At 49.5% G+C, this 13,041-nt stretch overlaps 1 protein-coding gene and 1 non-coding gene across 2 annotated transcripts in view; both read left to right on the forward strand.

Annotated features, from left to right (window-relative positions):
- Window positions 1-13,017, forward strand: part of LOC135816030 (lysine-specific demethylase 5D-like) — a 37,881-nt gene extending 24,864 nt beyond the window's left edge. The window contains exons 22-31 of the mRNA XM_065329389.1: window positions 1,590-1,740; window positions 2,350-2,452; window positions 2,828-2,974; window positions 3,475-3,601; window positions 5,342-5,429; window positions 5,727-5,859; window positions 8,517-8,702; window positions 9,785-10,964; window positions 11,226-11,329; window positions 11,670-13,017. Of these exons, the coding sequence (XP_065185461.1) occupies window positions 1,590-1,740; window positions 2,350-2,452; window positions 2,828-2,974; window positions 3,475-3,601; window positions 5,342-5,429; window positions 5,727-5,859; window positions 8,517-8,702; window positions 9,785-10,964; window positions 11,226-11,329; window positions 11,670-12,098 (2,648 nt within the window). The 3' untranslated portion in view covers window positions 12,099-13,017. The remainder of the gene's footprint in view (window positions 1-1,589; window positions 1,741-2,349; window positions 2,453-2,827; window positions 2,975-3,474; window positions 3,602-5,341; window positions 5,430-5,726; window positions 5,860-8,516; window positions 8,703-9,784; window positions 10,965-11,225; window positions 11,330-11,669) is intronic.
- On the forward strand, window positions 8,311-8,383 carry Trnak-cuu (transfer RNA lysine (anticodon CUU)). The gene has a single exon. It is a non-coding gene; the product is annotated as a tRNA-Lys (tRNA).
- Window positions 13,018-13,041: the final 24 nt, after the last annotated feature.

Raw genomic sequence — 13,041 nt, forward strand, 5'->3', positions numbered from 1 at the left:
TGCAGAAGAAATATTCCCATCTGTTCAAGTTTGGCCCTGTCGCCGGTATCTGCTCCCACGGCTGGTGGAGCTGTGTATCCGTTAGTTTTCAGACAGGAGTCGTAATCACGTCAATACGCGGCAATGCTTTCCTCCGGTCGGCCATGAAAAGGCCGTGGAAGCAACCACCGGCCAGGCCGACACCGTGGACGAATCACACCTCTCTCTCTCACAGCTCGCGCTCCGCATATCCTACGCATGCGCGATAACTAGTAGACAAGCACACTCTCACCAACGGAAGCAGGATCTCACCCTTTCGAACAACGCGTACTCCCACATGCACCACACGCACACGCACCACATTTGTCACTCATCACGCCATCCACACCACGTACACCTAGTACTTGCATACACCACACTCCATATCTGGCGCACATCACACCATACCCTTAAGCGCATCAGACCACATAGGACACCGGACCGGACAGCACAGCAAGACCAGAGAGAACAGCGCGTGGAAATAATAAGCGCATCGAATTTCGCAACAATCGCGATTACTGGCAGCAAGTGACAGCCGATTGCCGTAGGCAGAACAATAACTTTGGGCATAGGTGCTTGGTGTGGCCAGACAATAGGAGGCTGACATTCCTTTTTACTACTTGGCAAGACATAGTCTTCAGATACACTGAGTCTTCTCTTACAGCCTTGCTCCCGACACGCAGAGTTCATCATGGTGGTGGCCATGTGTAGCTTGTCATCACGGGTCCGCATCTGGCCTTGACTATTCTCAAGGACGTCATGCCAAATCCGAATGAATTTGCACTCCATCTGCTCGTTGAAAATTCTTGGAACCATCTTGCAGGATAACTTGGATCTTGGAGAACGCTCTCAACAGTAACACCAAAGAAAACCTCAGAAACGCAAACACGACCACCCACGTTCCGGATTTCCTTCACGGCAGCGCTCGCGGCAGTCTTTCAGTTGTGACCTGGCCTCGAAAGCCCAAGTCTGCGTTTTCTCACGGCACGGCTCACGTTTCGATCGCGGGACCCGAAACCATTGACAACCGTCACAATCTGATGAAAAGTACCGCGAAACGCGAGCCACGTGTTGTAGTGTAATAACGGCCTTTTTTAACACCAGCAGGGGCGTGACGTGGCCTGTAGCCAATGGTGTACTATGCACCACTTTGTACTCGGCGTACCGCTGCTCACATTTCTTCTTTCATCCAATGCTACTACACGGCTGGCTGATAATTTCCTTCTGAGACAGTCTACTCGCAGCGCCAACGCCAAGTACTAGTACATGCCGGGCGGTGCCACTGACCCGTGCTTGAAGTGAGGCTTTACTGACGTTTGTCCCTCGCGATGGAAAACTGTGGTGTCTAGGAAATCAATACCGTCACGTGCCAGCTCGTGCGTGAACTTGAGGGCCGAGCACTGTTCAAACTCTAGTTGCAAACTAGCTTTCGTTAACTTTCCTGACCTACAAACGTAGCGCAAGTAACGAAAGCTAATTTCGAACGAAAGTCCGTGCTGACAGCTTTCCATTACTCTTGATAATGTGTATGGGTATACTGGCCCTTTGTTTTGCTCTTTTATCCTTTCCAGCAATTGCGGACCTAAAGCGACTGTCGGCTGAAGCTGAAAATGGCAATTTGTCCGCACCGGATCTAGTGGAGGAGCTGAAGCTTGCCATAGAGGAAGCCGAGGAGTGTGCTGTCGATGCTATGCAACTCGTGAAGGGCAAGGACACCGGCAGGTATGCTATTTGTCTTAGCGCCCTGGGCGCACAGCCATCCAACTGAGTGTATAGTGTGTGTGTGTGTGTGTGTATGTGTGTGTGTGTGTGTGTGCGTAGGGCCGTTGCACGTCTATCACATGACCATACAGGTCAGCCATGTTGGTTCCAACTCCACTCAACCCCTTCGGTCACATGATGTCGGCCATATTGGTTCCACTCTACACATGCCATGATCACTTTCTACACATACTCTAATTTCAGAAAATTTCGGTGCTCAATAATTTCGGTATGAGGGCGAAAGGCCAGGTTAGGTGAACAGAAATTTTAGGTACAGGGAAGCAGTTCCCTATTGGATTATGTGTGTTAGTGTTTGTTCGGTGTATTGAAATTTTAGGTATGAAACAGATGCACCGAAAGTACCGAAAATAAAAGTACACCGAAAACTTGTGAAATTACAGTAGTTCGTCACATGACAAAGATGTGACACCACTCTATAGTCGGTGTACTCTGAGATCTGCTCCATCATCATCATCATAGGGTATCTTCTTGCATGACTGTCCTGCTCGGCACGCATTGCACCAATGATCTTATTCTCCTCTATAATGTGCTGTTTGTGCTGCTCCTCAGCTCGGACTCAATGCAGCACAACGTGACGGTGGACGAGCTGGAGAGGTTCACAAAGCGGCTGAACTGCTTGCCATGCCGAATCGATGAAGGTGTTCTTGTTCAGGTGAGGAGACCCGCAGATCTGAGAATGCCATCCAGTTCACAATGTGCAGTAAAATTGTCCCTGGTCCAGGCAGGTTGGGACCGAGCGCTGCCCATACCTCAGAACATACACTTGTACTGCATGAAAGTAAACACTTGTTAATAGTAAGTTGTTATGCCAATCAATCGTTTTTGAGGCCATTTTTCGTTGAAAAGCTGAATGTTGTTACTCTACAAGGGTCAGAAAGGTGTCCAGATCAGGGTTTTTTTTTTTGCTATGCTGCCTTTTTGTGTGGTTTTGTTCTTCACCAGTCAGAATTCATGCATTTTCCTTGTTGTAATTGCTGCTCTTCTGTTAGTTTGAACCATTGCATTTCCATGTGGCGCTGTGTTGCAGAATCTCCTGCAACGAGTGCAGTCGTTCCAGGCGTCGTTGCAATCGGCCGTTGCCGACCCATCACCGCCCTACAGTCGCCTGGCCACGCTGCTCGAGGATGCCAAGTCGTTTGATGTGGAAGTGCCACAGCTGGCATGCATACAGCAGGCAAGTGCATTGCTGCCACAGCAACATGTGCCTGCGATTAACGCTAACGCAATTGTCAGATATTCTTTGCAGCTGATACATTATTTTGATTAAGTACCACTTCGTACAGTAGTCAGCAGTGGGAGTTATCTCCTGAAATGTTGCCTGTTTACAGTCCTGCTTTGTTCAAATGGAAAAAGGCAGTATGGTGTTCAGATTGGAGTGAACCTGTTCTTGTACTCATGTTATGCTCTGTGTGTGTGTGTGTGTGTGTGTGTGGTGTGGTGTGGTGTGGTGTGTGTGAGAGCGTTTGTGTGTGTGTGTGTGTGTGTGTGTGTGTGTGTGTGTGTGTGTGTGTGTGTGTGTGTGTGTGTGTGTGTGTGTGTGTGTGTGTGTGTGTGTGTGTGGTGTGTGAGAGCGTTTGTGTGTGTGTGTGTGTGTGTATGTATGTGAGTGTATGTGTGTGCATGCGTGCACGTGCATGTGGTACTACATGTACATGTTTTTCTGACGTCCTACAGAAGCTACGTCAGGCCAAGTGGCTTGAGTCTGCCAGGGTGATGGTGGCCCGCAACTCTGAGCCTGAAAGCACGCTGGAGCAGGTAGAGGAACTGATTGCAGACGGTCATCAACATTTACCACACAATGGTAAGGGCATGAGTAAAGGGTGACAGAGACCACCGAACTGACGACATCAAATGTGTGTCGAGCGTTTTTCACATGCCCAGTACACTGCACTTGTAAGACTGGTGTGTTGTGTTGCCAGTGTGTCCGCACTGCAACAACCAATGTCGCGTGTGTACTGTGCGAGTGTCGTACCGGACGACGTCAAGTTTGCTTTTAAACACGTTGCCAGGTGTAACCAAGGAGCGGTGACACGATATGTCGACAGTAAATTGCTTGCGCCTGTAGTTCTCAATGTGTACACTCCGAACTCCAGACGAACCGCGGGCGGAATATTCTCGGCACATCAAAAGCTGTTGACTTTACCCAGTTCCACCAATGGCAGCATTGATTGTACAAGACAAAGAGATCTGGGCATCAATGGTGTGCAACGCGTACTGTAAATAGCCGAACGGCATTCGATGAACGTAAAAGCACAGCGATGCACAGTGTTTAAAGGGGAAATTAAGGCAAAAATTAAAATTTCACCAGTTGTAGTCTTCAGGGTGCTGAGTCGAATGGTCGTGGTCCGAGGAAGCTGAGACGCTCCCTTCCTACTTGAATCCCAATCGAACTCGCGCACTTCCACCGAAACTGGGTGACTGCGCCCTACTAGATGGGGATTTGTATGCAAAATCTCACTAAAAGCGCCATTTCGTTCTTATAAAAGCACGGATGACCACGATTGGCCCATATGTTGTAGTCTTTTGGACGCTGAGTCGATTGGTTTTGGTCCGAAAAGGCTGCGATGCAGTGTTCCTCCTTTATTCCAAATCGAACATGGTTGAACAAGCGGTCACGTGCTCCTGCGTACGCCAGTCACCTGGTCACCGTGCCTGCAGGGCTGCGAAGAGCAGCCTGTGACGTTTATTTTTTTATGACAGAAAACTGCAAAAAAAAGTTGGGCTTGTCCCTTTAGTCCTACCCGTCCCTTTAGTCCTACCCTTGCCTCTCCATACAAAGTGTGTGGGATTATGTCATTCACTGGTTTGCCACCCCATACACCGTGCGTGGGATTATATCATTCACTGGCTTGCCACTCCGTGCACACAGCATGTACAATGATGTGATTCACTGGTTTGCCTCTCCATACACACACACACACACACACACACACACACACTTGACAGTGTGTGGGATTATGTCATTCAAAGTGTGAGGGTGTGTGATGATGGCATTCACTTGTTTGCCACTCCATGCACAACAAGTGCGGTGATGTCATTTTCAAAACCTCTATGGTATCACACCTGTACACATGGTACATGACGTTAGGAAAGCTTGCCATGTCGAGAAAGACCTGAACTGACACACTTAATCAGCTGGTGTGTGTATACCGTACTCGACTAGAAGCGGGCTTCTATTTTTCCAATACCAATTTTGAAGAGGCTTCTATTCGAGAGGGGCTTTTGTTGTTTCATTTCATACCAGTATTCTAATCGAATCTCTAAAACTTTCATATTCACAGCAACTCGTCCGGAGTTACTTCAGTAGTTTTCCCACACTACGTCGACCAGGACATGTACCAATATGTGCGCTGTCTTGTCACCCCCTGCTTTGCGAATAGTAGTCCGGGCTTCTAATCGAGAGAGACTTGTATTTTTTAAACAGTCCTTGTAGGGGGCTATTATTCAAGAGGGGCTTTTATTCGAGAGGGGCTTTTATTCGAGAGGGGCTTCTAATCGAGTGAGTACGGTATGTGTGTACATGTATGTGCGTGTTTTTCAGGTGTTCAAGAGGCTTTGCGACATCTTGAGGGTCTGGTGAAGATGGCGAAGCAATGGGAGCTGAGAGCGAAGGCACTGGTGGAAGATAAGTGAGTTTGTCTGCAAGCTGGGGCGGGAGGGACTGTTTTTTTTGGGGGGGGGTATTCCAGACGTCTTGCTTCAATGGCTCGACATAGTGAGGGCCATGCCTGTGTTTGAGGGCCAGGCCTGTGTCCTCTCTCTCTCTCTCTCTCTCTCTCTCTCTCTCTCTCTCTCTCTCTCTCTCTCTCTCTCCGTCACCTTCAGGTCTGGCCATGCATATGATAAGATCAATACCCATCACAGCATAAATAATCTGCTCCTTTTCCATCCCTTTCCTCCTCTCTTTTTGTTGCTGTGTGCTTCAGACCGACGATGTCACATCTGCAGTCGTTGCTTAGCGAGGTTGACCACTTGCCCATCAACATTCCCTCCCGGGCCAGCTTGAAAGGAGCACTCACGGACGCCCTGCAATGGAGCAAGGAGGCCATTGCTATTCAGGTGTGTAGAACTACTGTAGAGGCAGAAAATTTCGTCGGTCAACAATTTCGTCCAACTCCAAAGAAAAGGAGTTCGTCCGGTTGAAAATTTCGTCTATGGGTCATAAGAGTGTATAGAAACGCTGGACAAATCGATATTCGTCCTACATTTAATTTAGTCCAAAAGCTCCTTGGACGAAAAAGACGAAGTTAAATTCCAGACGAATATTTCTGCTTATACAGTATATGCAATGCCCTGTGCAGCCATGCGTATAGCATGCATACTTGGAGGGGTTCTCTTGGGCAGTGTCGGATGCCGTCACATGCAGACCTATAACTATACTACTGGCTAGAGAAATCCAACCCTGTGACCATAGTGGCGCCGGGCGCTAAGCTACACTACATGTACACACACTGTTTTGTGCACTCCAATGCTGCGCTACTTTATTTATGAGGTTGGATTTCTCCGGCCAGAACTGTATTGTTGTAGCAAGTCGATCTCTCCAAATCTTTTCAGTGGTACAGGTGGAATCCTGATAATTCGAATATGGCTTAATTTGATCATACCGCTTAATTAGAAGTTTTTTTCCAGGACCGATTTCTATCAATACGATTCCCACATAAAAATTACTGATAATTCAAACCTCGAACTGGATATGTCCTGTTAATCAGAAGTCCCACAGATTCCACTTACATAGAAAATGTGTGGGATTTGTGCTGATAGTTCGAAGTTTGCAAAGTGTAATTCGAAGTTCACTGTACATTGTACTCGTCAGTTTAGTTAGCATGAGCAGGCTGTGCCGGTCAGTTCAGTATCCTTGAAATCTGTGTCAAAGGTCCATAGCGCAACTCTGCGTGACCATGAGAGCATTTTGACATACTGTAAAACCGGAAAGTATAACGACCAAAAAGTTTTACGTTTTGTATTTTTGGCATGATTATTTATTATTCATTTATTTATTTGCCACAGCATCTCATAGCACAGTGAGAACACCGGCCAATACAAAGAGAGAGAGGGTGTTAGCCAACCACGTGCAGAAAGTTTAACGATGGCTACCTGGCCACCCATCTGTATGCGCATCTTTACACAGACATCTAGCGATAACCGGGTTTTTTCAAATGACGAAAAAAACTGGTCGTTAAAACGTTAGACTTTCCGGTTTAACAGTATTGTGTCATATTTTGTTGCCGGTTCATGTTTAGATAATTAGAATGTCCGGATAATTAGAAGTGTTTTCTTGGCATTTTGAGGTTCGAATTATCAGGATTCCACCTGTACCAAGAATACCCCCCTCCCCCTGTTATGACTGTTCTCATGGTGCTGCTACTCGACTACTCAACTATAGCCTTGTCCTAATGGCCCAGGGCTGTGTATACTGGACGTTGCGCTTGAACATGCCAATGCTTGTAGATGAAGAGTCCATTGTGAAATTGAGAAGACCATCGATAATGTGCACCTGGATCCTAGCGGTTCTTTGTGTACCGATTCCGGTATACTATCATCCAGTGCTGCAAATACAGGTGTGCTCGACCTGTACAAGTACTGAGGATACTCTAATTTCAGAAATTTTCGGTGCTCAATATTTTCGGTATGAGGGCAAAAGACCAGGTTAGGTGAACAGAAATTTTCGGTACAGAGAAGCAGTTCCCTATTGGATTACGTGTGTTAGTGTTTGTTCGGTGTATTGAAATTTAGGTATGAAACAGATGCACCGAAAGTACCGAAAATAAAAGTACACCGAAAATTTGTGAAGTTACAGTAGTTTGTTGCATTGTGCATGATATTGAGTACAGTCGTTCCTCTCTAATCCGGCACTTGTTTATCCAGCACCCTTGCAAGCCAGCACACTTTCTGGCAAAACGGATTTTTTCAGTTCATTTTCTACGCTGTAATCCGGCACTTGAATTGCGCCTCCAGCAGCGATTTTCTGCAACAAATCACTCAAACTGTACATAATTCGATTTTCTAATCCAGCAGTTGTACATCGCATACCGTCGGGGAGCATTGTAACATACACAACACATGTAACATACACTTGGGGATATCCTATGCCAGTGCATAGGATATTCCCAAGTGTATGTTCAAAAGACATGCATTCCACAAAGTACTTGGATTGAGTTTGAAGAAGGGCTGAGGCTTCCTGCAGCTTCATCTGTGAAAAGAATTCGGGTGGACACACCCATTCCCATAGCGCTGCACATCACATCCGAACCAGTTCCGTTATTTTTACAACTTGGATTGACACAGAAAATCCCTACGTTTTGACGTACGACACTAACATGTACACTGTATGTTAACAGGTGGGCCGGGTTGGAGGGCAGGATTTGATAATCCAGCGCCCTTGTTTATCCAGCAGAAAATGCTGTTGCAAAAGGTGCCGGATTAGAGAGGGACGACTGTATTAGAAAAAATGGCATTATGATGCATTGCCTGGCCCTCCAAATCTATTACCGCAGCACTCATGCACAAGCAGCCCGGCTAGCTCAGTCGGTAGAGCATGAGACTCTTAATCTCAGGGTCGTGGGTTCGAGCCCCACGTTGGGCGCTTGTTTTTTTTTCTCGTCGTGTCAAACTGGATGGATGCATTTTCGCACTTGCCTTGGTTTGAGTGTATGAGAAGCACAAGGTCATTATTTTACTACATCTGTTTTCTTATTTTGTGCATGTGTGGTATGCAGGACAGTGACATCTCGCCTGACCTGGAGAAGCTGGAAGTCCTTCTGAATCGAGCACGCACCATTCCTGTCCAGCTGGAGCAGCTCGCCCAGGTCGAGTCGTTGGTTGCCGCGGCGCAGGGCTGGCGCGATCGTGCCTGCCGTGCCTTCCTGAAGAAAAGCATCACCAACTCGTGTACTCTGCTACAGGTGAGAGTGGTGTGCGCGAGCAATAATGTCTCGATGTATGCCTTTGCTTCCAGAAGCGGCATTATCCAGATGCCCACATACTGTTGTGGATATTGAGATCTGTTGAGAAATCAAGCGGCCGCCGGGTGCTGGCCTTGCAGCAATGGCCACTGTGTGTATGTGAACACTACTACTGTGTATGTGAACACTGCTACTGTGCGTGCGCGCGCAAACGCGCTAAGGCAGTAAGGGCGCTGGCCCCGGTCGTTCCACCGGATTTCAATGTCCACAGCAGGACGTCCTGTTGACACCACTTGTCCGGGCCATGTACATGCACTAGTATTAGTTTCTTGTGATGTGTGCGCGCATGTGAAAGTGTACAGTAGGGCTGCATTCGATTGTAGAAACTGGATCCCGATCCCCGCCGACCAGATCACTTCGATCGGACGGATACAATCGAATGTGCACAACCGATAATCCTTTTCAAGGCCTTAGCAACCGCGTTGCTACAGCTCATCCCGTAGTATCTGTACGCGTTGTGGTGAACTCTTCACCTAGTGTACGCATATTGGGAGTTTTGAGTAGATATGAGTCGTACCATGGAAATGAATCCGTCGAATCCGTCTCTGGGAGGTGGGTTGCTTGGATCCGAATCCGTGCTCTCGGGATCCGGATTCGTACAATCAAACATGTACAAATTTGGCGAATCCGGGTCCGGGGCTGATGGATTCGCACAATCGAACATGCCCTAAAACAGTTGAGTATGGAGTACTGGTACCCTGGGTATAACTTACTTTTCTCTTTTGCAGTGGATACAAACTACAAAGTGCCTTTTTGGAGCCTACTACTACTTGTCCCTCTGCAGTCATTGGACCTGGGCTATAGCTATGCTGTGTACCCTGCTATGATAAAGTACTGGTTTTTACGTCCCTTCAAGGTACGCTATACTGCATGCTTCACAGTGCATATATCTGAAATGATGAATGCATTCACACACTAGCACAAGCACTCTAGTGCAAGTCAGTTCTTAACTGCAGACTAGCAGTGCTACTGCATGGTTTGAGTTATTTTCTGTCCGCTCACTGTGCCGCTGTGTTTTGCAGGTGCTGTATCCTCGCCTGGATCTGCCCAGTCGTCTGAGACAGGAAAGCAAGTGCACTCCGCCCAACCTGGTATCGTCGTCGCGAGCAATGCCGCTCGATGAGGAGACCGTCCTCTTGTCCAGGCTGTCGCGGGAAGAAGTGGATGAGATGCGACAGCTGCGCGGCGCACACATCGCGGCTGCGCAGCAGAGCCTGGCGTCGATCGAGCAAGGCGACGCACCAGTGGACCGCCACTGTGTCTGCCACAATGCGATGTCAAGCTCCATGCTGATGTGCGAGCTATGCCTCGAGTGGTTTCACTCTGTGTGCGTGCACCTGCCACGCTCCAAGCTGCCGAGTGCCTCCTCCAACACCACTACCAGTAGTACCAGCACAGGCGGCGCTAGCAGTACTAGTGGCTCTGCCGGTGGCGAACAGCAACCTGCGCCAGGCACACCGACGCTCACGCTCAAGGAGAACAAGTTCATATGCCAGACGTGCGTGCGGTCGCGGCGGCCCCGGCTGGATTCCGTGCTCTCGCTTCTCGTGTCTCTACGCAAGGTGCCTGTGCAGCTGGTGGAGAACGCGGCGTTGCAGTCGTTGACCGAGCGTGCCATGCATTGGCAAGAGCTGGCCCGTGCAGCGCTCACCGAGGCAGCGGCCATGCTCGAGCGGCAGAATCCCGCCGCCATAGCGTCCTTGCTCAACTCCCTACAGGCCCCAAGCAGCAGCAGCAGTAGCAGTGGCAGCGTAATGCAATCAGCGTCCACGCCGGCGGCACTGTCATCCAATGGAAGCGGCAGCAGCGCCAGTGGCAGCGGCATGTCTGGTCTGTCCGCGGCCGCGTTCATTTCCAGATCACAGCCTCTGCCGCCTGGACTCGTGGCCGCGGCTACGCAGGCTGCTCCGTGCAAGTCTCAGCTGCGCTCCACGGCACCGCTGGGCAGACCGAGCAGCTCGAGTAGCCAGACCGGTCAAGTGCAGGCGGCCGCCGCGGCGTCACTAATCAAAACCCCGTCCGTGCCGCTGCCCGTGCCTCGTCCCCTCTCGGCTGTCAGTGTCGATGACCCCGTGGGACTTCGGTCACTGCTCGCCGCACTGGGCAGTGCTGATGTCGACGCTACTCCTCCTAGGGTTGTGCCCGGTGAGGTTGATCTGCCGGCCAACGTACGTGGACACTTAGAAGCACTGTTGCTGGAGGGTAAGCTGACTTACGTGAAGCCACAGTATTATAGTACTATGGATATACAGTGAAACTCCTGTAATCCGGATCCCCCAGATCCGGGCACTCCTTTTGTTTTGTTTTGCTGTCAGTCACCAAAATGAACTGTACTGGTACAAATACCGCTATTTGTTTGTTACTTCACATGTTTGTACATACTGGTAGTAGGTGCGAACAGCTTTTGAGAGATCTAATTCTTTATGCCGACTGTTCTCCTGTTTTGTTTGTTTTGTATTATAGGAGATCTACTGGAGGTTAGCATGGACGAGACACAGCAGCTGTGGCAGCTTCTCCACCTCTGCTCCTCAACCAAGGACAGCGTGATGGTGGTGGCAACGTTGATGGTAAGCTGATCGGTATAGCCGTATGTGGGGTGGATGGGTTGGTGAGTGGGTGAGGTGGGTGAGTGAGTAGGTGGGTCGGGTCGGGTCGGGTGGGTGAGGTGGTCGGTGTGGTAGGGTGGGTGGATGGGTTGGGTTGGTGAGGGGGCAGGTGGGTGGGGTAGGGTGAGGTGGGATGGGTGGGGTGGGTTGGTGAATGGTTATGGTGCTTCCTGCTCAGCTTTATGGTTATGCTAGTGTGCATGTGTTGTGAGTGGCAAGCCATGACTGTGATGCCACTCATTACGTGCATCATTTTTTTAAGTGAATTGACTTGCTGCTGCTGCTGCTGTTGGTTTTGTAGGACGATAACTTGAAGGACGAACGGAGGCGGAAGAAGAAGCGTCGGCACGAAGACGAGATGGAGTCCAATGCTGGGAGCACCGTCGCGGATGGCTCATCCTCTGGGCCAGCGCCTACACCGGTGCTGCTACATGCATCCTCTTCATCTACTGCAGGTGTGTTGTCATCGTCTTCGAGTATTCAAGTCAGTAGCGAAGCAGCACCGTCCTTTAAGGATCTTGCCGCCGGATGTGTTCTACCACTGGCAGGTTCTTCAGTTACTGCTGCACTGCACGACAACGGCGGCCAGGACGCGAAAAAGAAGCGTTGCTCCGCACCCGGCGAGTCACCACACGGCAACCATGAGGCGGTTGCCATGGACGCTGGCTCGCCGCCCACCTCTGCATTGGCGTTAAGTGCGCTGGTGACTAGTGCTAACAGCGATGCTTAGACGAATGCTGCTGCTGCTGTTGCTGCTTCTGCAAAGCTGGTTGCTAGTACGTACCCAACTGGTAACTCCACTACGAGGTGACGATAGCAAGTCAGAATCGTTTAGGGTGGCCCTGACCCTGTTTTAGTCGATCCGCTGACAGCGGCATTGGCAGGGTTGGCGAGCAGCCCGCTGGCTGGCTGCGTGGCATTTGCATGCTTTTTAGCCCGCGGCCGTCAACTGGTGCTGACAAGTGACAACTGAGACTCCTGGTGTCCAGAGCAGCACCCAACCGTGTTGTCTAGTAGCTCCTGTGACTGACCGTCAAAACATGGTTAGCTGCTGGTAGCGTTTGTTCCTGGTACATGCACGCTGGCATCGTGCTTTTCTTTTTAGCAATGTCACTGCCTGCAGTCAGTATCGGCTACGCTCGGATGTCCAGTGCGGATTTGACTTCATCTTATTGACCGAGCTTGTTTGAGTTTCCCATTAGCTAGGTAACACCTGTCAATCGTGTATCCGTGTGTCTAGTGTTGCGACGTGCGTATGTCGGCGGTGTTTGTGTGACTGGATGGCCTGTGTATGTGCGTGCAGCCTTACCCCAGACCCACCCTTGCTGGCGTTGGTGACAACGTTATGTAAGCAGGCATGCAGTGGTTGCTGTATGCTCTGCATGCTCCGCTCCGCTCTTCCCGCCGCACAACCAGCGTGTGTGTGTGTGTGTGTGTATGTGTATATATATATATACTAGCAAAATGCTCATCTGATCTATTATCGCTCACGTCTTGTCTCTGTTTCCCCTCCTGTTCACTAGCATTTTTAAGTTCTGTGCTGGAAGACATATATCAGGTTCAAGTAGGATCACAAACACATCTTATTACTGGCAACAGTCCTAACATGGTGGCTCTCCTAGGTGGATTGGAGTGTTTATTTTACTGCGCTTTGCGGACTTGGCACGAATGTA

This window comes from Sycon ciliatum, chromosome 1 (assembly GCF_964019385.1).
Source record: "Sycon ciliatum chromosome 1, ocSycCili1.1, whole genome shotgun sequence".
NCBI classification, from domain to species: domain Eukaryota; kingdom Metazoa; phylum Porifera; class Calcarea; order Leucosolenida; family Sycettidae; genus Sycon; species Sycon ciliatum.